Raw genomic sequence first — 27369 nt, forward strand, 5'->3', positions numbered from 1 at the left:
ACAAATCTGACTGACAAGACTGCAGAGTTGCAGAAATGCAAAAAAATAATAATATAGAATCTATCTGCCACACAGCATGAGCTATAAAAATGTCCACAAGGAGGGAGGATAAAATTCTTATAAAATACTGTAGCATCTACTAGCATGCAGGCAATAAAACAGCCTTTCAGAAATGTGCTGCTGTCCAGCACCATGGACAGCAACTGTGTGTGTATGTGTGTGTGTGTGTGTGTGTGTGTGTGTGTGTGTGTGTGTGTGTGTGTGTGTGGAAGCAGCAAGTGAGCTGCTGTGTGGCTTTCCAGGACCAAGGACAGCGCTTCCAGTTATGCATTACATCCTGCTGACTGTCAGTGGACAACTGCACCATACACGCTGCTCTATAAGCTGCTTCACTATAACACAAAATAAAAAATATTGTGGTAGGGGGGAAAAAGTGTATTTAAAATACAGGGTGGTCATTCTGTTAGGTTTGATAAAAAAAAAAAATCAGAAAAAAAGAAAAATCACAGCTTGAACAATCACCTCACTGTGTAAAAATGATGATTCATGTTCAAAACTTAAATTGCGTTGTCCACTTATTGCAGGGTAGGCAGTTCAATCCTCGGCTCCTCCTGTCCATATCTTGAAGTGTCCTTCAGCAAGACACTTAAACCAAATGACTCAAAGATATAAAAGTGTTGCATATTTTGGCTAATGATTACTGTTGTGTATGTTATTGCTACTAATAGACAAGCTTGAAACAACAAAAGTAGTCAAACACTCACACTACTCCTGTGTTGTTAAAATATTTAGCATACCTTCTTACACTCTTTAAGTATGCGACAACTTTTCTTTACATGAGTTGACATCTTACTCAGTTGTTTGCACTTCACTCACTTGAGTGTGCATCTACAATTATTGGTGTTTTCTGGCTAATATACTGATAATCTTTTAATATTCTAGGAGCCAGTCTGCCCTCCTTAACACACAAACTGCTGTTTATTTATTAGTGTTTATTGGTAGTGTTTTCTTAGTGTGTGTATTCCTGTTGATAACCGTTTATCACTAATTAAATGTAGTATCATCTCCCCCTAACAGGAGCCTCAATAGTTCATAACGCAGCAACTCTTACTTTTTCTTCAATGAAAAATGCTCACTCTGCTTTCTCCAGCTACATATATAGCTCACACCTGAATGCAACAAGGTCACCCATACTCTGGCAACTGAAAAGAAAATGTAGGAAGCTATGATCTGAAGTAGATGTAGGATGAGACAAGTGAATGAATGAAAGTGGCTACACCACCAATCTGATTCATCACAAACTGGTGCAGTCTGCTGAATATCAAGTGTTAATGATTTATAACAGTGTTAGATGATCCAAGGATAGGGTTCTCCTTCATGTAAGGTAATTAACCAGCACAGATAACCAACCCCCTGATGCAAATGTGCTGGGAGCCCTGTGGCTGGCCCCATACATACTTATACATACAAACACACACACTCATGACATGAAAGCAGTCTTAAACCTATACTGCAGCATTGCAGCGGTACACACAGACACACGCACTGACACCCTCCATGCTGCATCATCTTTCTCAGAATGTCGTCAGCTGAAGGAGTGAGTGATGGTGGGAGGAGGGGTGTGTGATGTAGAGCCTGTCAGGGACATTCACATTACGTCTCATTTCTTTCCAGTCTCCAGTGAGACCTTAACACTGAGAAATTTAGGATTTATCCATGTCCTGTTATAGGGGCCCGGCCTCTGAACCTGACTACTCATAATTCAATCTGCGACACAATTCACCAGAAAGCAGAGTCTCAGTCAGGGACAACAGCAAATGAGAAAGCAAAGGGCAGAAAGTAATAGGAAATAGTTTGCGTGTGTGTGTGTGTATGTGTGTGTGTGAGTGTCTTGTGCATACATGTGTGTTTCTTTCATGTGCTTCTTGTATAAATGTAAATGGATGTGGAAGGGAAATGAGAAACTGGAGAGAGAGCAAGGCAAAGAGGGGAGAAATCCTGACAGAGTTCTAAGAGTTTTTTTATTATCTTCTTCTCATCCATCCTCTATAAGATGTCGAACCAGCACTGATGATGAAAGGAATGAACTCTACTTCTGCATCGGCATGGGGGGGAGGGGCAGGAGAAAGAGAAAGAGAGAGAGAGATAGAGAGGACGAAAGAGAGAGAGAGGAAGAGACAGAGGCTGTCTCTGTGTTTGAAATGCCGACAAATCTGGCTTTCCTCACCCCAAACATCAAATAACGTATCTCCCCTGAGATGGCTAGAGACTGCATTATTGCCATGGAGTAACACGTATACCCCTCATTGGCTGAAGGGCACTTTTACACAAATGCACACGCACACACACACACACACACACACAGACTCCTACACACACCTGTCTAATGTGTCATCCCAAGAGAAGAAATTCAGACACTGACCTGACAGTGATGACATCCAGTTTTTTGATATCAGCTTGACTTTCCATTAGTGTCCAAAGTGAGTGCTGAGTTACGATTAACGCGGGGAATGAATTCAAACAAGAAATGTGATTTCTCCCTTTATATCGTTTATGAACTGACAGGTAGAGGGACAGGAGAGAGAGGGAAAGAAAGAGAGAAAAGTCGATTGAAGTCAATTCTGCATGCTGCCAGAGTGCAGATAGAAGTCTCACCCTCGCTATAATAAGGACTGTCTACTTCTGTTATCACGGTGCTCAGATCACACTGGAAAATAAGCACACTGCTCTTTTTTTTTGTTGTTGTTGTGTCTAAATATCATGGCACGCTGGACCAATGTACTACTGGTCAGTGAATTACAAGTGGAAAGGAGGGACAGAAATAAGAAAACATCTTATAATATCATGTAGTCCAATCCAACAACTACTACTAATAATACAACCACTACCTTAAACTTACCATAGAGTTGAATCTATACATCTCTGATTTTGTTTCAGTACCGTAGATCTCCATTTTTGTCCAAAAATGTTTAAAAATACATAAATGAACCACACTGGTGCACTGGCTGACATGTTCCTTCATTATGATAAACATTGGCACTGTAGTTTATTCTGAGTCGATCCCATATAAACCGTCCTGCTGCCATAAATACTCACTAGAGCACCAAATCTGCAGCTGAAAACAAATGCACTATTTACTCCTGTTTGAGTCACATTAGCTAAAAACTACAGTGCTAGCTGTTTTAGGAAAATACTGAGCCTTTTAAAAATAAAAGTATATATTCATGAGTCTCAAAGTATTGTTAGTTTTGTTCTTTTAATAGAATTTGTTGACAATAACAAAAATATAGAAGTTTTTATTGGCAGCCATTATGCTTTAAAACTTTTATAAATGTGTTCAGAACACATGGAGACATCAGCATAATATTACAAGTATGTTGTTTTATCAAGTATTCAACATCTGTTTATACATACAGTAACAGCTGCTTCATATAATGGTTACAACTACATCATACTGTCTTATAAACCATTTATTAATTGATTATATACTACTTATAGATGCCAAACCAGGGTGTTGAACTATAGTGTTACTAATACAGAACACTGTTTGAAAGCATAGCCTGAGGAATCATACAGTATGTTATTGTCTCAAATGAAGAGCCTTCCTGATTCATTCTTATGTATAAAACAAGATGCATGAGAAACAAAGAAGCTTCTTGACATGCAATAAGATGAGAGGCTGAGCAAAGTTGCTATGATACTATAGAGATACAGAGGACACTTATACAAAACATTATTCATCTGTGGGAGTTTTTCTAGCATTTTTCTCAGCACGTTGAGAACAAACTTTATCTCTGAACATGTCTTATCTTTACTAAATTAAATTGTTTTGTCATTACCACTTTTTTTTATCTGGATGAAGGCTGTAAGTAGCTACAGTATCACACTGGCTAAGATTTTTTTTTAAGTGACCAACACAATTCAAGAGCTGTTTGATGCACTGTACTGTACTGTAATTGGTAACAAATGAGTAAATGTGTTAGATAATATAACAGAAGAGATATCAAAGAATTGAAAAGAGGGAGCAAGAAATAGAGAAATAGGGAGAAATGAATATGTGGGTGGGAGACAATAGAAGAGAGGGATCAAAGATAAGAATAAAAACAGAAAACAGAAGAAAGGCAGAGATAAGAGGGGTAAAGAGGACAATTGTGTCTGCTCTCTTGTTGGTGTGTGTTCCCTCTGTTTTGGCAGGGTGTAAAGCAGTTGTGTGTAAGAGCCTCGGGGAAGTAATGTAACAATGGCACACTTACTAGCGTGCACACAGCCATGCACGCACATACACGCACACACACACACACACACATAGCCAGCTCAGTGGAAATGGACGTGTGTGTTCAGCTCTGCAGTACTGTGGGCAGAGCTGCCAGGAGTGTGGGGGTCCAGTGCTGTGCCCTGTTTATAACCTGTCAAACAGACACTAATCCACACTGACAGCTCCCAGGTGACCAATGGGCTCACTGCCCTAGCAAGTGACAAGCCGCTAGGCACGCTGAACCCCGCTGACCTCCACACACAGCAGCCACAAACTGCTCTGCTTATGTGTGCCAGCGTGTGTTTGTGTGGACAATAGGAGTGAAGGAAACTGCTGCGTAGTACAGTCTCTACCCTTGCTGGAGTACAGTGTACAACGCAGCCAAATCAATACTTCAATCAGTGTTTGGCAAAGACTAAGGGTGAGGGAGCAGGGAAGACAGAGGAGGCAAAGAGGTGGAAACAGGGGTGGAGTTAATATCAAGAGGAAGGGGGGTTGATTCAGAGAGCGGAAAGTGAAAGAAGGAGAGTTTTTTGTAATTATTGGATGTATTGCACAGCATAGCGAGACACGTACCTGCTGGCATAATGTTCAATCCTGCTGTGTGTGTCTGCATGGGGCAGCTTAGGTGAGGAGCACGGCCTGGGAAAAACAGAAACCAACAATAACACCTCACCAAGGCATTTTTACAGTCTGCAAGTGTGTGTATGTGGTTGCAGCAAAGCCTAACTCAAAGTTAATTCACACACATTACTGCAATAATCCAGAATAAGAGAGGTTAGTTAAAACAAGATTGAATTCACAATGTTACAACGGTAAAACATCTCTAATTAAATTTATTCAATTACTGACCATAAGTACATTTTTTATGTACTTGTATTTTACTTGAGTATTTCCATTTTTTCTACTTTATAATATACTTATATACTATACTGGAAGACAGAGTTACACTGAACACTAAATGGAATACTGTAAAATAGTTTTCAGTTTTCCCAAAAAGAAGTTGATTGTGGACAAAAAACGGTGGCACATTCATGCTTAAGGGTTTTGATTTTCCAAAGTATGATCTTGTAAATGTGTAATATGGCCATTGCGAATGTTAATCATTGTACTTTGAAGAAACTTATATCCATTATATTGCACTATTTGACTCTGAAACATGAGTTGTGGAGTAAAAAAATGAGTTGGAGTTACCTACCCCCCTGCATCAGTGATAATAAAAATGCAATAATATAACACTCTGAAAAGGGTCATTTTGCATAATTATTACTTTTGATGCATTTTTATAATACTTCTATACTTATGCATGCATTCAAAACTTTACTACAGTAAATGCATGACTTTTACTTATAATGGAATATTAATTTACATAGCTTTCTACATTTCTACTTCTACTTAAGTAAAAGATTTGAATACTTCTCATTTCTGCTCTATGTCAGTGTATGGAAGGTTTAACTCATTAACTCGTGTAATGTTTGTTTGAGGTTATAAAAGGTGACCCCAACTGTGACACAATCAGCCAAAACATGGGCCTATAATCATGCTAAATCTTTCTGGGTACTATCGTAGCCCTAAGCTATGCTTGTTGATGATCTCATGGATTTTAGTCTCATTGCTCTTGTTTTTCCCTTTGGGTGAGACTCGCTCATGTGAACAGAGTGTCTGACCCACACTGAGATCACAGGAATAACATTATGTTAATTCTGCATACTGAGCTGTGCCTTTTAACCCATCTCAGCGAGTCAGAGTGCCCGAAATTGTCAGAGCATGATAATTAGCCTGCAACAGCAGGTGTCTGCATGGTGAGAGAAAATGAGAGAAATATGACAAAAAAGCAGAGACAGAGAGTTGTCTGTGAGAGTGTTTACGCGTGGGACTCACGTCTCGGAGCTCTCAGCTTCCAGCACAGATTGCACCGGCAGGTAACCTCTCTGAGGGTGTTTGGTGAAGTACTGCTTTGACCTGAACTTATTCTTCAGAGTCTTGGCAAAGTCCCTCATCTTCTCTCCTGAGGTTGTCTGGATTGTGATTATGAGTCGAGGAATTGGGGAGGGGTGGAGGAGGGTTGAGAGTTGGTGGCGGCGGCGGCGGCAGCGGGAGTGAATGGGTGGGAGACAAATTACACCATTTAAGAATTCTTAGAAATGTGCTTTCTACAAAATGACCACATCTGAAATTTGTCCACCCTGTCTCTGGGCTGGTTTGTCTTATTTTTGACTTTACTAACTTATTCACCCATCTGCTTTCTCATTCAAGTTCAGCTTCCTTCCCTTTCTACAGTATGTTGTTTCAAATTTTCCCTCTTTTCTGTCTCTCTGGCTCTCTATCTCCTGCTCTCTATCATCTAGTAGAAATCTATGGGCACCTGTCCACCTAGCTATTGTGAATAACTGCTGCCAGCTAATATAAAATATTGTCCAGTGAAAAAAAAATCATTGTAGAGATGGCCTTTTGCCATATTTTACAGATGAGAATTTATTAGAGATTAAATCTGGCACCATCTCAGTACACTCCAGCACTTCAGTTACGGTGCCACAGCTACTCCTCTGGAATTAACTCGACTTCGGAGACTGTGTGTGCAATCGCCTAAGACTCTGGTTTTATTGGGATTTAGTGCAAAATGTGTGCTCGAAACAGCACTTTATGTGTGCACTATGTGAGCCAAAAAGGATGAGTGGCACTCAGTCGCTGCTGGATGAGACAATGTAAGCATATGTAACAGTATACACTTAGAGATGATAGAGATCTTAGAGTGGAGAGCCGCCTAATCTATATCTGGCAGAAGGAATCAGGAGATAGTGGTATTTTTCTTGAGTACAGCTGAGTTTTATACGTCCCTGGAGCCCTGAATTTGTATTCAGTTAGAGCGCTACATAATGTTTGTCTTACTGGGGTGTAATACTCCATGATGGGGTAGTGCAGCTTCTTTCCTTTGGTAGTGCGGCCGGTTAGAAAACATGTCTGGCAGATGTCCACATTGAACTGCTTCAGACTGCGATACCTGTCAAGATCAATAAAACAGAAAGGCTTTGCAAGAGAACCGGACAGAGTAGAGAGAGGAGTGTGTGTGTGTCTCTATGTGTGTGTGTGTGCGTGTGTGTGTGTATGTGTCAGATTTGATGTGTGTCTATGTATCTTTGTTCGTCTACATGCATGCTTTTTTCACACATCCCTTTCCTGCATACTAATAAAAAATGTATGGTGGTTAATTTTGGCTGTGTGCTTTCTGACCAAGGTATAGAGATAAGAGAAGGTGAATTCAATAAATTAATAAATAAATAATTCTGTTCAGTGCCAGATTTATCAAAGATTGAGAATATTTTTCTAATAATGATAAGAATAGTATCTGCACACTTCCAACTGCACAATAACCATTTTTTGAGGAAAGCTTTCAGTGAGGGAGCTTCAAGCAGTCATACTTGAAGCTTGCCTCACTAAATGAATACTGCACAGACTGGTGTGTGCGGATCCTCCTCCAATTATTATATATAGTATCTTAGCTCCAGCATCTTCAACAAGCCTTTGTCTGCTGATACAGTATCTCTCTTCTCTATATATAAAGCAAGGAATCTCTGTCTCTCTGTCTGTCTGGATGTCTGTGTGTATGTTTGTCCCTCACATATCTTGAGAACTGTTCATCCAATCTACTTCATACCTGGCAGGTGGTTTGCTGGGGACTCAAGGAAGTGCAGGGTTGATGTGTGAAGTTGTTTGGATGAGCGGTTTTCAAGAAATATATAAAAAATACCTCATAAACAACATTGATTTGCTTCTTCTTCTGCTTGTAGAGTCAACGAGCAGAAATACAGACAGCACTACCATTGCAACCCACATTGTGGTCAGAGGTGGGATTACATCTGTAGTGTTAATGACTTAAAAAAGTTTAAGAGACTTAAGCTCTACTATTGAACTGTGTACTGTGAACGAAACTTGGCATGTTCAAGACTTAGTGCTGGATGTCTCAGGCACATTCAGAAATATATAAAAATACCTCATATTCATAATGCTTCTGCTTCTTCTTCTGCATGTGAAGTCAACAAATGGAAATATGGAGAGCACCACTCTGCCATTGCAACCCACATAAGAACTACCATAGACAATGAATTTTAAAAAGTTTAGAGAGTTAAGCTTTATTCCTGTTCCTCAGGTGCAGGAACTTTGTATCTATGTTCAAGACTTAGTGCTGGATGTCTCGTCTCATGTTTTGAACGGGCACTACAGTTCATCTGATCATCTTTGGTTCAACTCAAAATTGTAGTCTCCAGATATTCTGCATGCGAGGCGTTTAGGGGCCGGGTACTGTTCTCTCTAGGCATTGAGAAATCGGCCCATTCCAAACAGGCACATTTTGAACGGGCACTGCACTAGTATAATGAAAACAGAAAATACCAGCTGGCTTCTCCATTTAAAGTTTAAATATTCCTGGGAGTAATATTCTTATTCATCTAGTTATTAACAAGCTGTAATTAAAGTGCAAAATACTTAAAGAAAATGTCTTTTGCATTCATAATACATACACTAGCAACAGCCCAATCCTGGTTACACTTAAACATATTTACGTTAAACTTCATCATCACCTTTATTTTACATAATGCTGTAATCCATTCATTTTTACATTTTTATTCTTGACATGCTCTATTGTTTTGTGTGTGTGTGTGTGTAACTACATTCATTTTCATGTTCTTTGTTCTTTTCTGTTAATTTTATTTGATGTTGAATTAGCTTAATTCACCCACTGGGATCACTGAAGATTAATTTTATGTTAGCCATTTATGTACATAACATCTGCATGTGTGTCCATTTACCTACACAGGAATGCCTACCTGAAGCCCTTGATGGGACACTGTTTGCAGACGTAACATTTGGCCTGGTGCTTTGTTGACTCTGCAGCTGCCACACGATGGAGGACAGGCAGCCACACCATCGACTGAGGCTCCAGGCTCATCCACTCCAGGAAGTGAGGCACCTCAATGGCAGGTTTCCCTGGGGCCTGGACAAAGAAGGTGGGGGGAGGGGAGGGTAGGAAAAAAGTGCAGGAGACAGTAAACAACCCAAATATAGACCAAGAGAAGGCCAGGTACATAAAGTAATGAGAAGAGAGGGTGTGCTTCCTTTCCAAATGTGGTCTTGCAGTGAAAAAAGGAATCAAAGAGAATACAAACGATATGAGGGGGTGAAAGAAGATGTGCTACACTGTGATATCTTTTGCTTTTATGCAACATTTTAAACAATTATAAAGCTAAAACACAGCAGACATAAAGTAAATTATGTATTTGTGTTTATACTGTACTGTATGTCTGTGTTTGTGTGCCTGCACACAGTCCGCCTCTCCCTGAGATACCTCGTTGAGAATTCCAGAAAGTGGGATAAAAAGGAAGTCAACCTAATAAAAGAATGACTTGCCAAGCGCTGAAAATCCGTGATGTGCTAAATTCTCATTAAGTCTGCATCAGAGATGCATTAAGAGGTTGATTTCCCTGGGGCTTCCTCCACTGCCCAAGCAGAGTCGCATAATAAATGTGTATGTGTGTGTGTGTGTGTGTGTGTGTGTGCGCGCACGCTGATCGCACAGTCTGCAAGGTGTACAGAGGTGTAGAGTCTCCCGGGATGAAGAAGCTCCTCTTTGCGCAGCCAGCTTTGCTCCATGTGGGGGGTCAAATATCAGCCCCTCACATACCGAACACCTGGAACTGGCACTGATTATTCAGAGCATGCTGCTATATCACAAAGCAGCACACTGAGCAGATGTTATGCTTTGGACATCGTTGGAAAAGTAGAGTGATAAACATTCAGTTGTCCATCAAAACTTTGATTTCTGCACCGTAGCTATGCAATATTCTCACAAGTATGAAAATGATCACTAAATGTGAACACTGTTAGCTAATTCTCAGAACTCCCTGTTGACTCTGACCTAATAACCTCACACATACAATAACACCTTCAGCAACATCATATTGCTCTGTATAATCGCCATAATCTGTCTTTCCGGTCTTAAGTCAAATTCATCTACTCTTCTACCAGCAGAGTCATATCTATGTGAGGTAGCAGCAAACGCTGTATCTACATCTCCACAATCTGTTGTCATTCATTTCTAAGCCAAATGATAAATGGGCAAATGGGTCACACCCCCAGTTTGCATTACATGGATATTTCATCTGCAACTAAATGCCCTGACATGGAGCAAATAGAGAAAGGAATTGATTTTAATCAGCCATAGCTGATACAGCAAGCATGGACCAGAATAGAGTGGGTATAATTAGGATCTGCCTCGAAAATGAGGGAATTAAAAGGCTTTGCATAGGCCACCTTCCAAAAAAGCTCTGTACCGCTTCTAACCACTCTGTAATTATGCGGTGTTCCAAAGTGAATGTCACAAGGTAAAGTTCTGTAACCTGCAGCAAACGTACGAGTTCAGACGCATTCAGAACCAGCAAAGTGAAATGAATTCATGCTTTGAACATGTCTCCTCATTAGCTACTGTGACTTTGCTTCATCATATCAATATCCCGATGGATCAGGTTCTATAAGCAACTTTCCCATTTAAACTTCTTAAGTTTGACCTACAGTCTCTGGTTGGGTAGTAACATCATGCATTATCTACAAGTGACTGTATTTTATGTGCATTAAAAGCAACGCAATGCAATATTAATGCGCTGTAATGTCTGCATCTTTGTAAGGCATCATTCTGAATACTTGGTGCTTCAAGAAGACTTCCTGAGAGGGTGCATTAAACTTCCTCTCCCTCTTAATGAAAGTCGGACTGTCAGTAAATCACAATGGGCTCCACATAGCTGGCAGCTTCCTGGTGTGACATCATCTTTTTTTCATACTTGGCTTTTGATGGAAAGCATCCAAAGGCTTGATTTTGCCATTCATCTTTAAAGTTACTGATTTAAAAATTCTGTTTCTGTATTTGAAATACTCTCTTGACAGCGATATGTTCTGTTTTGATTTTGTGGAGGTCACTCATCATTTTTCTGCATGCTAATTAATAGATTAGCAGGTTTGGGATACTGAAATAGTATGAATAAAGGGGTTTTCAAGGTCACCTTCAACTTTCTTATCATTTAAGTACTGAAACTAGCATCGACAACAACATAACTAGTCAGTAACTCACTTGTATCTGGAATAGATTAGCTAGTCTAACAGTGACTTTATGCCATTGATATAATAAATACACATAAAACTACATCAATGCCAGCATACAGTATATATCCAGTCAAATGGAGCAGGGTGGACTCACAACCTACTGCATATTGATGACTTGATATGTGCTTATTCTCTATAGTGTCTGTGTTCATGTGCGTGACAAACTGTACATGCACTGTTGCCTATCTGTGACTGTGTTTAGACATGACATACATGTGCCTCCCTCTGTCCTCACCATTCGGAAGCAGCTGCGGACGCTAGGCTCCACATTGCTGCCCCCAAAAGCAGCGACTTCACCCAGCTGGCGGGGGATCTGGATGGCCTCATGGAGCAGCAGGCTGAGGTGACGCTGGTCTGTCAAACCTCCAGGACCAGCCACCTGACGAAATAAGTCTGCAACCACCAGTACATACATGCAGGAATGTATCAATATTGCAGTAACTGATCAGATTTTACACCAGTGAGTGTTACAGTGCTCACTGCATCTGTATGCATGAAAAACAGTTATTTGTATGTGTATCATCATCATATATGCATTTTTCCTATATGTCTACATTTGTTGATTTAGGGCAATTGTATTTATTGTTACATGTTCTGAACTTTTCAAAAGGTAAATTAAGAATTTAATTCCAAAGACAAGCATTCACAATTTATAAAATATAGAACTTTGTCTAGAAAATAATACTATAACATTAGTATGAACATAAAAACTATATGCAGTCATGTTAACACCACCAATGACATGTCAGCACAACAGCAACACATCTGTTTTTCATCTTTTTTTCATGATGAACCTCAAATTCAAGGCAACAAGTTTCCCAAACCTTGTTTTGTGGGATAAAACTCACTCAGTGAAATATAGACAGAGACAGAGTCGGTATTAATGGCCCGGTTGGTCTGCTTGGAGATGAAAGAGCTGCATAAGTGGAGTCTTGTCAGGTTTTGAATGAGGCCTTTACTCACTGTGACTCTGCCTGTCTCTGAAGAGATGAATGCTGACAGGCGTGTGAGGGTGCTGCACAATGCCAGTATAAGCATCCCATGTATCCCCCCTCTGTGTGTACTTATTCAACCATATGGGGTCAACACTTGACTTTAACACCTGCATGTTGAGCAGAATCCCCTATATAGTCCTCATAACCAACATGATTGACGTTTTTACATTTACAATGTTCACATTGAGCTGTTTGATAGAGATGAGTTTTGGACATGTTTTATGGAGACACTGCCACAGTATATAGGCCTATTACATCTGAAACACACAGCCTGCAAAGCTGTAGACATTGCAGTGAGATTATTGTATTCCTGGATTTGGATACACCAGCCACAAACTGCACAATCTGTCCCTTTATTACTAAGTTTGTTTGTGAAGCCCTTGATATGTTTTTAGTAATTACTATTTCGTATGAAACCATCTTTTTACTAAGTTGGGATTGCATCACTCACACAGTTTTGGTAATAAAGCTCCAAGTAAAGTGTACATCAGTTTCTAAGTAAGTAACAATGAAAACATGGCTTCACTGGAGCATTGTGGAGCCAGTTAATGAAATGACCACCTTTAATTAATAAAGAAGAATACAGCCACATGCTAACAGCTCTGTGAGGCTGCACTTGCTCAGCAGTGCTTTGAGCTAACGTGAGCACTCTAACATGCTGACAATGACAATGATAAGATGTGGATGTTCAGCAGGTACAATGTTTACCTTTTTCACCATCTTACTTTAGCATGTTAGCATTTGCTAATTAGCACTAAACACAAAGTACAGCTGAAGCTGGTGGGAGTGTCATAAGTTTTGCAGGTATTCTGCTGTAACCAAAGTATTTGGGTGGGAAAAAAATCACAATAATCTTTTCAACAGTTGTTGAGATATTTCAGTCAGTTAAAGTGGTGGACCGACCGACTGACCATCTGAGGTAATTCACTTTGTCCAGTCTTCAAAGATAATGTAAGACAAAACTAGCTGTGCAAATCCAGTGGACTACGTCATTTGACTAAATCAGTCTGGAAAACAACCATTAAGAATCTGTAAGTTACTTCATCAACAACTATTTAGACATTCATACAATTACTCTGTAATTGTATGGACTGATTTCTCCCTCTTTCCTCCCTTTATATACTAAAAATGATTTTAGTGTGTAATTTAGGAAAACATTTTAAAACACCTGCCATGTTTTTTTCAATGTGAAAATTAGAAGCAGAGGCCAGTGCCAGCACAATAAGTGATGCATTTGTCCAATTAGGTGTGAACGCATTCCATGTGCTTGTGCAGAGTAAAATGTTAAACAAAAGCAAGTAAAGTAAGACATAGTATCACAAACTTCTATCACCATATGGCAAAGTGATTATTTTTGAGATGACAAATAATGAAAAGCACATTCATTTTCTGAATCACAAGCCAAACAGTGACTGTGATGGAATAAACACCCACCATCTGCATCTCAAAGCAGGTTGATATAAATGCTTCACATTTATTTGCAAATATTATTCCAGTGACGTCTGGAGATGGCAAAAATGGGGAACAATCAGAGAAATGACAAACTGCTAAGGCCACCACATGTCTACCTAGACCAAGAAAAAGACAGCTGACTCACCTCAGAGACCATTCAATTCAAGGCAAATCTGGTCTATATCAGTCTTGAAGAGCAGACACAGATGGTGTGCCATACAAAAATAATCCTGTCATGGGTTCAGCAGTGTTGTCTCAGATCCTGAATCAACTACAAGCTGTTCTAGGCCCAACTATCGTCAGTTCAAATGCATTTTACTTATATTTCCAGAATGACTCATGAACTAGGATTACAATAGAACAATAAAAACATATCTCTGACTGGAGCAGCACACTAATAAAACATTACAGCATAATTTATAATCAAAAAAGAAGGAGGGGAGGGCCTCAGCTCTTTGCTAGTTGATTTGAGAACGATAAATGAGAGTGAGAGCCATAGAAAGAGAGTGTGCCTGAATGGTGTCTTTGGCAAGCAATCCTTTTAAGGCCCCCGGTATACTTTGTAGAAGTAAAAAAAGCTTTCTCCACTATGGCAGCAGAGTCATTTCCTCCATTAGACTAAGTGGATGTCTTTATGTAATATGGGCAATCAGGACCGTTATGTTTTGGCTCATTGTTTGCAGTTGAGGAGGTGCATTAGGCACATGAGCGAGCATCAGACTCACATTTGTACTTCTCCTGGACATCTGCGTTGCACAAGCTCACCAATCCCATCTTGAAGCTGAGCACACGCATTTTGCCGTTCCGAGCACTGAAGGAAGAAAAGAAAAGAGGAAAAAAAAGAAATTCCAAGGTTATAGTTTTTGAACTGTGGATTATCTCAAATTGTAGTGTATTGTGTCTTTGTAATGTATTCATACGTTGGCTGAGCCCTGCTGGGAGGGACAAAATGTGGAGGAATTACGTGGGTCAAAGCAGTATAGTACAGGTCAGTGCAATAGTGTGAAATTGTATTAGAGCACATCTAGAGTAACTAAAGGCACTACAAGGACTTGATGAAGTGTTGTGTCCGTGGGTTCATGCCCAGAGGAGCAATAATAAACTCAAGTACACCACAATGTCACTTACAGACAAACATGCATGGATACTGTATAAACACACACATAAATTACACAAATATTCAGTGTTTGTGAGGATCAGAAGTGCTATCCCAGCTGAACAAATAGTCTGATCTCTGGCCAATGGCAAGGTCAGTGAGATGGATGCTGTTGTGCCCTGACCTGAGCCTAAAAGGGCCACATTATTTTTTTTTCTGCTTGAAAGAAAAAAGAGTGATATGGGGCAGATACACTAGAAAGGCTGGATTTGAGAGGCAAACACACCGCTGAAAATTTCACAGCTTCTGTGCCAACACAACCTGGAAGAATTAACTGCTGAGCTGAGCAGCATTGGCATAAGTCACAGGCTTATCAAATTAACATTTGAATCATTATCAAGAACATGACATTCATCAGAGAACGTCAGATCAATCAAGTATAAAATTGAATCAAAGAGTGAGTTCAATTTTCAGAGCTGGATGGTTCCTCAAATGTGTTCAAAAACAAAGTAGGGACACTACATTTTTAAATGGGTGAGGGGTGGGTCATACGTAACTTGAGGAAGTGAAACATCGCTTAGACCAGACTATTAGGTTGAGAAACTTGAAGTCACATGAAGAAACATGAGAGGTCATGAGGAAAGCATTACTGTTTTTCCCTCGATTATATTCAGAGCCGGAGAGCACAACTGGCTGTCAACACTCTCTGCTATGTACCTCATGCCATCTTCAATATTCACCCCAATGCTGTTCCCCAGGGGTAATGTCTCTCCTGCACACCCTGCTAGAGTGACACACCTCTGGAGGATTCACATAACACACACAATTATATATCCACATACACACACGCGGTGATATACTATGATGCACCAGCACAAACAAAAACAAACCCACATAAAAATGGAAACACACCTCATTCAGATTCACTGCTGATATTTATTGGAAAACAAAAAGCAATTACTGAAATTTATGCAGAGGGTAAAGTCTCTGATTGTCTCTCATTAGCAGCAAGTAGTTAGGAGCCACCAACCAAATTTACAGCGCTTACGGGGTTATTCCTGTATTTCTTTGTCTGTGCTCAGTGGATCCTCTTTGGAGATGACAAGAAATAGTCAATCAGGAGCTAAGATGGGGTGAATGTTAGTGTGAAAGAGGATTTGTTTCTACTGTGTCTCAGAGGGGATGATTGGCCCTCTGCCTGGACATTGTTACTGGAGCTTTAGCCATGCTGTGGCTCTTTATAGACATCTATACAACAAGACATTGAACCAGTTACATCAATCTGCAGACAGCCTATTGTCCAAGGACAGTGAGGATTTGTCTAAAATAGTGTTTATTGTAATTGTTTTTGGTGGCATGAGATTACAAATAGTGAATTCTTGTGCATCACTGTGCAGTGTGTGTCTGTGGATGTATATTTACCTAAAGCTCCATTACAATGTATTTTTGACACTAACATTGACTCAAATAACAGTAGGTAGTCAGAGTATCTTTGGTGTAGATATGCGGTTTGTTAAAACGTTAGCTGCTGCATCTTATAAAAAGCTTTATTAATAACCTTGTGCTCTAGAGCTCATTGACTAAAATGACTCATAGTACTGTGAATAGGTACAGTTCTTAGCAGTGCTGAACCCACTGAGAATTAATACCCAACACTGCAGCACTTGATTCAACACCGTCACAATATGCTTCACATACCATGGCAACTCAAGTGACGCATACATCTCTGGCATTTAAAGGTACCTGAAGAGTTTTTACTTTGAACAAACACTGTTCAATTTATGTTCAACATTGCGCACTTAAAAACATTATGTGTGTTAAATGGTGTAATTCTTGTAACTTTGTGAGACATTAATCACGTTGTGTTTTTTGTAATATGTATATTTTCATTTTCGTGCCCTTTGTAAAATGTTCACTTTGAGAAAATGAAGACTGTGATAATTAGTCATGTGACTCAAATGTATTTATCACACTTGTGAGTACTCAGCAGTTGTACTGAGTGAACCCGAAGAAGCTACAGGCGAAACACGTTGTTCGCTCTTAATATCACAGTAAAGTCATTACAGTGTGCGGTGGATAATTTTGATTTTCACATTATGTGTGCCTTTTGGGTCAAACAAACTCATTAAACACATTTCCTTCCACCATTTTGTTTTGTTTGCTTTTGAAACCTGCATTGTTTGCATTGATCAAAATTAGAACCCATAGCTTCCTCGGGACAGTTCATGAGTTCATGTAAAGGTAGGTATATGGCACTGATATCATATATTCGTCAGCCCTTATACCTATTAATATACATACATTAATTAATGCTTGACACTGACATGAAATCTCCTGTGCTGTCCCTATGGGTGACTTACGCCATCCAGGGCTGTGATACATCATATAATAGTCCTGGTTTCCTATTGATCAAAAATCACGTCATCATGTTTTTAATGCCTATAGACTGTAATAAATTACTTTCAGTTATATTTCTCACTGCTTTCAAGATAGAAACATCTCACCCCAGCTTACCCACCTGTCGTAGACGTTGAGCAACCAGTTGAGACACATGTCAACGCAAAGTGGAATGTTGACGAGGATGGACCGCTCCTCCTCCAGCCTCTCGTACAGAGCCGTCAGGCCATGGATCACCTCTACCACATCCATCACGTGCTCCCCCTGCTGGAGCTCCTGCTCCCGAAACACCTCCCCGAGGCTGCTCAGCGCCACTAAATCCACTAAAGACAAACACATAAAAACTACACGTGACTTGGACATGATCATACATATGCATTAGGAAATACAGATCCGTGGGAAAAACAGAGACATCTCTATTCAGCGGTGATCTATGAAATGTAATTATTTTTGTGCCTTTTGAGGACAGATAATGATGACAAGTTATTTTAATTCTGACACTTTTATTATGGCTACATGGTCTTTTAATAGTAACCTGACATATACCATAAAAAGAGAGATGCATTTACACATGTATACACCCACAGTATGTTCCTACATACATGACTGCACATTCTTTCTCTAACACAAACACACAGAGAGCAGGATCATCTTCCTCACCTCAGCAAATGAGAGCATGGGTGACAGCCGTGCTTATTCACCCTTTTTGCCCACTTAAGCCCTGCCAGATGTTTCAAGAGCAGTGACACAAATTTGATTTTGCTCTTCTAAACTAATTTGATGGCCCATCCCTAGGAGTGGGGCTAAAAGGGTGTCCGTTGATGCCAGGTATAATTGGATAGCATGATAATGCAGTAGAAGAGAGACGAGATAACAGGAGTATTCTCAGGGTTGGGAGAGAATCGCCGAAAAATGTATTTCTGATGGGCTCTTATACAGCACTGCTCAGTCATTCACAAAGTGTGCAGAGAGAAAGAGTGAGAATTCTGCAGTTATCAAGGCAGCCTGCCAATTAAATTCTGTAGCGATATCAACTAGTAGACCAGAGGAGGGTGAGATAAGAGAGCGGACAAGAAAAAAGAAAGAGGAAGAGCCACTGAAAGGGATTTTTTACAGTGGTCCAGGCATGCTGAGTTTTTATTACAGCAACCCGGGACATGGAGGGGAGAGAAAGTGGAAGGAAGGTTGCAGAGAGAGGAGGAAAGGGAGTGAACATGAATAAGGAAAAGTGTGAAATTGGCCATTTGTGGTGGCAAATATGGGCTGATCTGGAGTTGCTAGGAGCACTGCAGGTCATGTATGAGATGGATGAGACCAAGGGAGGCGAGCACAAGAAAAGGCGAGAAAGAAAGGCCAGGTTTGAGGTAGTGAGAAACTGAGAGAGCAGGCAGGAAAACTGCTTCTCTTACAGTCAGAAACAAGTGAGAGTGAGATTGTCTGGCCCATGAGCTGTGACCCTGAAGGGGCACACATTCAAGCTTCAACCATGCGGCAAAAAACTAATTGTCTTCTCTTTTGTAAGTCAAATGGACCAATTAATAGTTCTAATTACCTAGCATGCCAGCGATCCTGGCACTGATGAAAACGAGGAGGGAATCCAGAGGTTCAGTGGTTCTAGTTATAGGTGTCTGAGCCATGGAGCAAGTAGAGCAGCTGCACTCCCACTATTAAACTTGGGGGAGCAAACATATGCTTTTGCATCCCCACTTTTTGATCATACAACATTGCTATTCTAGCATTTGAGCTAGTTTGGTTAAAAAATAGTTACATCTGGCTGTTTCATATGTAGTATATGAATTTAAAAATTACATTTGTCGCATCCCGTCCTTACCTAGTCTCTTACAGCTGGATAACTACATAAGATACGCTAACTATGTTACTGCATTCTGAATATCTGAATGGTTGGTTTTCAATCATCGTACCGCATTCAGACAAGTCAAGATCGATGTTAGATAGTCACTCTGACTTTGGTGGTGCAAGTTAAAAATGAAACATCAAAGTTTGTTGATTTTTTTCAAACTGCCCAGCAAGAAGGTGAGACATGATGATGCAAGCACTTGAACAGGTAGATTAGATAGCTTGTTGGATGTCAAACATGGATGTATAATAAGAGCTGGATACCGGGCCAAAAATGGCGCCCATTCAGTTCAATAAGAATTGCTTGGCTGGCGCATACGCCAAAAAAAGTTTCTAGCTTCTGGGTTTGCTTTTGCATTGTGCAGTCCACTGAATATGCTCAGTAGTGTTTCCCTCACTGGCCCCGCCCATGAGCTCCTGCATGGCCTGTAGACTTTACATTGTGCTGACATCACAGATTTTTTATTTTTAAGTCGCTTTTCTCGACTTGAGGAAAGTTTTACAAATATAAAACCTCCATGGATCAAAAATTCATAATAGAAAGAGTCATAATTGACCTTGTTTGCAGTTCTAGGTGTACTGTCAACAGTTTTATGGATGTCTCTTTTACAATGGTGGTCTATTGCGAAAATGCCTTTTGGGCCACAGGGGGATTTTTTGCTGCAATACCGTGAGTGACCACTGGGAAAAAATGGCTACAAGGCTGACCAACAGAGCCCGAACCAGCTCTTATGATACATCTATGATGTAAAAGCTAAGACAACCATCCAATTCTGTTGGCTAGTGTGTCATTGGAATAGCTAGCTAGCTAACATTAACTAGCTAAACAGCTTGGCTGAGCCAGGTGAAATGTCGTAGGTCAGGGTGTGGTGTGCAAGGATATGAATAGAGCTCTCTATAGTTCTCTCTCTCTCTATCCCTCTCTCTCTCACACACACACACACACACACACACACACACACACACACACACACACACACACCACACACTCTCTCTCTCTCTTTCTCTCTCTGTCTTCTCCACTCTCCCTCCCTTCTTCACATGAGTAACCTAAGTTCATTTTTCAAACCATTTTAGTGTTTTCATAAGTGTGTTGCTCTCCTTAATGTAGAATGATGTGACAGTGCAGACTCAGGGAGGACAGAAAGAGACCTAACATTCTAATATATAGTGCAATAAAAAGTGAGCGTTAAAGTGAAAGAGCAGCTTTATTGGTCATGATTAAAGGCTCTATATTGCAGGAAATGGCACTTTCAGGTGTTAATTAAATGAAAATTGTCCTGCCATACCTCCCCTTGCCTGTCACTAATCTTGCACCCCCACTTTTAACTGTAATGAGGCACCCATAGTTCCAGTGGCTCTTGAGTTTATCAATACGTTTGATTGCTGCATTTTAAAGTCAACCATAAAAGATTGCGGAGAACATTTTCAACTGTCTCTCTAAGTAGTGTGGAGAGGAGCTATGATTCCTTCGACAACTGGATAAAGAAATGTGCCAGAGCTGATCGTTATATCTCATTCGAGAGGAGAGCTTGTCATAGTGGATTACTGATGGTGCAGGATAACAGTATATCACTTAACCAGCCATTGCAGCGCCGCAGACAGAAATACCATCCATGAAATACTGAACGTACATCTCAAAGTCTTCTGAACTCGCCGCAGCTTCATAGCTGTTCTGTATGCTGAGAACTTGATGTTGTTCAGATCCGCTAATGGAGAGAGAGAGACAGAGAGAGATAGAAAGAGATTAGAGTAAATGAAAAGAGGAGAGAAAACAAACCCACCCTGCACCACTCCATCCTCTCATTGAGGAATTAGACATCACTATCTCTCCCCCTGTTTATCACACCATTGCAGCCAGTCATTAGCAGTATACTCTATTGCTATTATTATCTACATATGTACGTGTCTGTGCACATGCATGTGTGTATCTGGCAGAGCATGTGCATGCAACAGCACGCCTATCTCCCCTGCAAGCTCCCTGTGTCAGATCAGATTAACAGTAAAACTCATGATGTCGTTTAATCACAATTAATTAAAGGCTAAGCAAAAAGCAATCACAGCGCTGGCAAATTGGGCCTTGTAGGTTAATGACAGTAGCAATGTAGTCCCTAAGGTGTTTGAAATACAGGGCCCTTAATGAGCTGTGTGACAGGGCCTTCAAAGCAGACGCCCAGTGGTGCTGGTGCTGCTGTAGCCCAGAGGGGGTCCTAGGCGAATAAGCACGACTCGGAGAGTGTTTTAATTGTCTTCTTACTCACCCAGTGCTTGGTACAGTTCTGTCATCTTTGGATGGTCCCAGCACGTTGTCTGGGCCTGATGGCTGGGAGAAAACAGAAATGTGAAACAAAGACAAGGAGAATTCGTGGGGGATATACATTTTCGGGCCAAAAAGATCAAGGTAAAATGGAGTACAAATGAGTCGAGGGAGCAGAGACAGGCAGGTGTGGCAGACGGTAAAAGGACTGAGATCAGAGGGTAGTGAGTGTAAAAAATGAGAGGGCAGGAAGGGGTGACCATTGTTTACAAGAGATTTCAGGCCATAAGGAGAAGACACGCGTCAAACATGGTAAAAGAATTCATGCTCAGGCATCAAAGTTTCGTTACTCTGCTGGATATATACTGCTAGTAACTTAAAAGGCTTCACATGAACAGTACAAGAAATCTACACACACCAAAAACATACAGTTACACCACCTTCCTCTCTCATGGCTGGTTCTATGAGCATGTTCAGCATTAACCCTTACTGTTCAGATCAGAGTTGACCCATTTTTACATTAAGAACAGTAAAAACAACATAAACACTATTCTTTTAGCCTGAAAATGTATGATTTTTCCTAAAGTGACCTAGAATACACAAAAATGGAAATATCTTAACTTTTTCAAAATGTTTTTGCAGCTGATATACATTTCTATACATGTAGCGTGTTCTGGGTTACATGTGACCCATATTTAAATCATAATTCAAAAATCACCTTTCAGAAATACATTCTTCACATTCAATAAAATTAATTGAAATCATGATGGCTGTTATGTTCTCCTGTTTTAGGTAACATGGGACAATAATATAATGTGATTGTGAATCCCCACTGGTGCAGTAATACAGCCCACAAAGAATTGACTAGCTGACTAAAACAAGACCCACGAGGCTCTTTTGCAAATGATTAAGAAAATAAATACTGATAAACTGTAGAGGAACAAACTGTACACTTAATAATACCATCCTCTAGGCATGCACACACCTACACACACAAACTTACAACTCATTGATAAAAGCAGCAGCACTCTAAAGGTGAAATGGTATTGATGAGGTAAATAGATAAACAGATGAGTGCTCAGGCAAATAGGGCTCACGGTAGCTCAATATTCAAGTTCCTCTCTGAATCATATATTATTTATCTGCTCTCTAATGGTAACTCTGTACAAATGTTTGGACAAAGGAAAGCTTTTTTTTTATGTAAAACCCCTTGAATATATAAATTATATTGCACTTAGAGGGAAGACAGTGATGGTTTCTACTACCACTCTCTGCTACTGATGTTGCTTGTACAAATGGCCTATTAACTCACAATGAAACAGCCAAATCAGTTTCCCTACACATCCTTGTTGTCAGAGGAGCTTCCTCATTTCCCTAAAACAATTAACTTTTTTGGAATAGATGGTATTTAAAGAGGAAGAATTATGGAAAACAGCAATTGACCAGACTCGGGTTGGATTTTGTAGTTGGTAATGTCATTTAACTGCTGTCAAAGCATGAAAGTGGTAGCCTTTTCCTGACAGCTGAAACACCTCAGATTTCAGCAATGCAAAAGTCTGGTGCTGTGCTCACTGATGGCTCTTTTTTTTCCGGTTAGAAAAACCACCAAGCCAATCAGAACTTTGTAAGCCGGATAAAGAATGAAGACTCTAGGCAGAAATATTATCTGCCAGTTCTTGCAACTCAATTTCAGTTCACTGAGACACACATCCAGTTGTTGAGGAAGAGCAATCAAGCTCAGATTCACAGAACTTCTTTTCACGTACTGGATCAATGGGAGTGAAGGAAATGGTCAAAAATAGATGCTGGTGCAGAGGGAATAGGTGCTGATTGGCCAAAAGTTCTGTGAATCTGCACTTGATTGCTCTTCCTCCACGACTGGATGTGTGTCTCAGTGAACTGAAATTTAATTGCAAGAGCTGAATGTGGAAGTATACAGAGAGTTGGATTTTCAGTGAGGATCAAATACAGTTTCAGAGCAACTGAATTCAATGTCATAATATTACATTCACTTTCAAGTTTATTGGATCCAAAGTAATAAATTCAATTTCAAATTATGCAATTCAGATTCAGTTTTTCAATGCAATTATAAATTCAAGTTGAGTAAATCAAATTCAGATTCAGTTTCGAGTGACACATATTTCTTTGAGTCCGATTAATAGGCTATGAAACTGCCACATCTCACTGTTTCAGCACAATTCAACCAAGCAGTTTTGAACTGACCCCCCCCACACTGGAAAATATAAAGGAGGGAGCAGGGCTGGGAATGCTGCCAGTAGTCGTTTTTTGAATAATGCTACAAACCATAGACATATACACATATTACCACCATATTGGTCCAGTCTAGTCACCCCTCTGAATGCATAAATGTAATAATAATAGCCACTTCACATTGCTTAGTGATCAGCATATTGAATTAAACATGTTCATAACGTATAACGTTCATACGTTTTGTTAAGTATTGTGAAATAACTGCTCTCCCATGAAAATATTCCCTGTGTCTTGGTTTTGGTACGTCTTTCTTTAGAACATTCAAGTGCTGCACAGAAGTCTGGTATTCTCTACTGTAGAGAGTGACCGATATCTATGCTCAAAACAGTCTGTTTGTAAAGGTTAGTTTGGAGCAGTGGAAACCAAATAAATATTGGTCATAAACTGTAACTAACGTGCTTCATGGACATACAGGAGTTGTACCAATTTGTCACAAAAATAACAAAATATCCTCTCTTTAAACCAGCTTCCTTACCTGCCACAGAAAAAGTACATATATTCCCTCAATGCAGACACTGACCCTGAAGTTGCACTTACTTGATGTAGTAGGGCACTTTGTTCGGGGAAATAGCACGCTCCCATGGTATCTGCACTGAACCTGTGCGAACACACAGAGACGAAATCTATTTCAAAACAGGCATGTCATGCATGAAAAGCCATTGTGCACAATGTTCCTGACAGCAGACAGAATATCCATTCAGACCTTAAAAGAGCTGCTCTGGTGTACAACAGGTGCAGTAAAGCCAAAAAGAAAAGTCTATTGTGTTGGGTTTCCACAGAGTGTTGGTTTGTTTGGCGCGGTGTGATAGAATATGGGAGGTAGAGGAGACGGTGAGACAGGGTGACCGTGGCGTTTTAACCGGCCTCCAAACTGAACCACAGGGGGTTCAGCTGAGGATCAGAGAGGATGGACTGCACTGGAAGAAGCAAGAGGAAGACAATACAGACAGACACACACTGATACAAAGGCAGACACACAAGCTTACACACACACACACTGTGTCATTGTCCATAAATGTATTATGACACAGCACAATGCAGGCTTATGTGCTGTTGCTCTGCATATGTGAAAAATAGGCTACCAATGGACAGCTATTTATGTGCATGCACAAACAATCTGATGTCATCACAAGGAGGAAGTAGAGGTAACTTTACAAATGAAGCATTCAGACCAGGCTGAAGCCCTGGCTTTTGACTTGCAAGGACTATAGACATCTGACATCATAACAGTATAAAAATAACAGAAAATCACAAAAAGAATGATATGTCCCCTTTATGTAAAACTAAAGAGGTATTTTCAGCAAAATGTACGATGTGACAAGGGGCCTGAACTAGACCTTGCTTTTTTGTAAGGGGTCATGAGCCAATGATCTTATTTAAGAAGTAACTAGTAATTATACCTGTCAAATAAATGTATAGTGGGGTAAAACGTGCAATAATTCCTACTAAAATGTTGTGAAGAAGAAGTAATAAAGTCACAGAAAATGGAAATATTCAAGTAAAGTACAAGTATCTCTAAATTGTCCTAAAGTACAGTGCTAATTGAGTGAATCTACTCAATTACATTCCACTACAGCACAAATCTGTATACCTATGTACACTAAGCACCATATGCACCATACCATATGTACTATGTGTTATACTGAAAAACACATTGAAATAAAAAATGCATAAAAAAATAAACACACAGACGCAAAACCAGACGTTCCTGCAGGGTGCAGTGGGCTGAGCTGGCAATGGCATGGTGCTATATAAGCCCCAGTGTGGCATTTCTGAGCGAGCGTGACAGCAGTAAAACTGGAAGGGGTTGGTGAGGACAACAGAGACACACAAGCACACACCACTTGAGATACACTCCCACAGAGAGCACGGCCACGCACAGCTTTTCCACTTCTTCATCAGTTCAAACTAGGCAAGTAAATCACATTTTTCGGCCCCCCTGCTAGCCTTTGAAGAGCAGCAGGTAAAGGAAGAGACAGAATCCAAATATGTATCTCTGTTCAAATGAGAGCAATGACTGTTGTGATGAGCATCACTAGGGATGCTTATCTCCACAGTGTGCTGGAACTGATGAAGACAGACAAAAAAAGCCTGCCGGCTCCACCTCTAACCCAAATACACACACAAACACACACACACACACACAGGCCGTGTCTTATAGCCTTATCACAATCACAACTGCAATACACCTGACCTTCTTTTCATCTCCCCACACTCTGAGACAGTGCCCTGGCACAGCATGGCACAGATTGGTGCGACATGAAGCACCAACTTCAAATAACAGGACTCTTACTAGAAAGGAAGTGCTGCGATCCAGGGCCAAAGTCTCTATGTGCATCCTGGAGCTGCTTCAGCCTCTCCTCTATGGAACCCTAAGGACACACAAATAAACACACACATATGCAGAGTTAAATCAAAGGGAATCGTGCTGTTCATCCCTCTTCATCACAAATCCCCACAATAGAAATGCAAGCACACAGACCACCTGCTTTTCCTCCATTAGTTAACTGTGGAATATAAATTATGTCTTTTTCCCTCTGTTGCCCCTCTTGAAGGACTCTGAAAGCCTTTGAAGAGCAGCAGGTAGGAAATGAAGACAGAGATTACAAAATAATATATTTTGTGGAAACGAGGACAACGATTCCTGGTTGCAGTGTCAGCGTGCAATAGAGCTGGTGGAGGAGAAGATGAAATGAAACAGGAGGGGGGAGGGAGGAGTGTGTGAGCTTCACATGTGTTGCGTCAATAACCATGGAGACTGAGTTGACAAAATTAAGTTTGCCATTGCCTTTGTAAAAGCATTTCACATCAGTTATGTTTCCCATAAAATGGGATTTAGTCTGCCTAATCCTGGTTTATTTGAAATGTATTGGATTGGGCACATGAATCATTGTCAGCTGGATGTTGAAACGCATCCTCAAACAATGGGAGGAAAAATCCACTCGAAGTGAGGTACTTTTGGAGAGAAAGAGAAAAGAGACAGAGTGATGGGCCTTTAAACTTCAAAGAAAAGCAAAGTAATGTGTAAAGTTAGATATATTAAGTTAGCGTTTCTCACTGTGCACACGTCATTGCTCCCTCGCCAGAAAACAATATGATCTTGAAAGTGATTTAAATTGGTTTGGACTAATATTGAAAATTGTCAACACACCATGGAGATGCTACTGCCAACCATGGGGTGTCGTACAATCTATTTGCTGTACAGGCAATTTGGGCTGCCATAAGGAAGACAAATGACTAAATTATCCATGATCAACAAATATTAGAAAATCAAATTTGGAAATACATTTTCGCTGGTGTCAGAGCAGCCATCAACAGGGCACAGGATGTTGCAGGGATTTAGGATTTATCATTTTAATTAAGAGAGAAATTGGCCAAACAGATAGAGGCAAAGAGAAAGGTTTTTCCTTTCTGCTTGATTTCACTGAAAGATACCAAGATGCCAGGTGGGTGCATCTTATTGCTTTGAAATTAATTAGAGTGATTGAGTAGAGATAGCAGATCGACCAGGGCGTAAAGCAGCTAGAAGAATGCCGAAATACACAGAAAAAGGTGTTTAGATTCGCTGTTTGCGACACCTGTTTCTTCTTATATCACTCAGGCTTTACTGATATCCCTGAAACTCTGAGAACAATTCAGC

The 27369-nt window shown here is 40.3% G+C and overlaps 1 protein-coding gene across 1 annotated transcript in view; it reads right to left on the reverse strand.

Annotated features, from left to right (window-relative positions):
• drp2 (dystrophin related protein 2) overlaps nt 1–27369 on the reverse strand; it is an 88495-nt gene that overhangs the window by 10926 nt on the left and 50200 nt on the right. The window contains exons 8-18 of the mRNA XM_067599648.1: nt 26023–26101; nt 24267–24327; nt 21463–21524; nt 20836–20910; nt 17466–17667; nt 14577–14662; nt 11640–11797; nt 9079–9245; nt 7145–7256; nt 6137–6273; nt 4832–4897 (exon numbers count right to left, since the gene is read on the reverse strand). Coding sequence (XP_067455749.1) covers nt 4832–4897; nt 6137–6273; nt 7145–7256; nt 9079–9245; nt 11640–11797; nt 14577–14662; nt 17466–17667; nt 20836–20910; nt 21463–21524; nt 24267–24327; nt 26023–26101 — 1205 coding nt within the window. The remainder of the gene's footprint in view (nt 1–4831; nt 4898–6136; nt 6274–7144; nt 7257–9078; nt 9246–11639; nt 11798–14576; nt 14663–17465; nt 17668–20835; nt 20911–21462; nt 21525–24266; nt 24328–26022; nt 26102–27369) is intronic.

Source organism: Thunnus thynnus, chromosome 9, assembly GCF_963924715.1.
Source record: "Thunnus thynnus chromosome 9, fThuThy2.1, whole genome shotgun sequence".
Taxonomy (NCBI): Eukaryota; Metazoa; Chordata; class Actinopteri; order Scombriformes; family Scombridae; genus Thunnus; species Thunnus thynnus.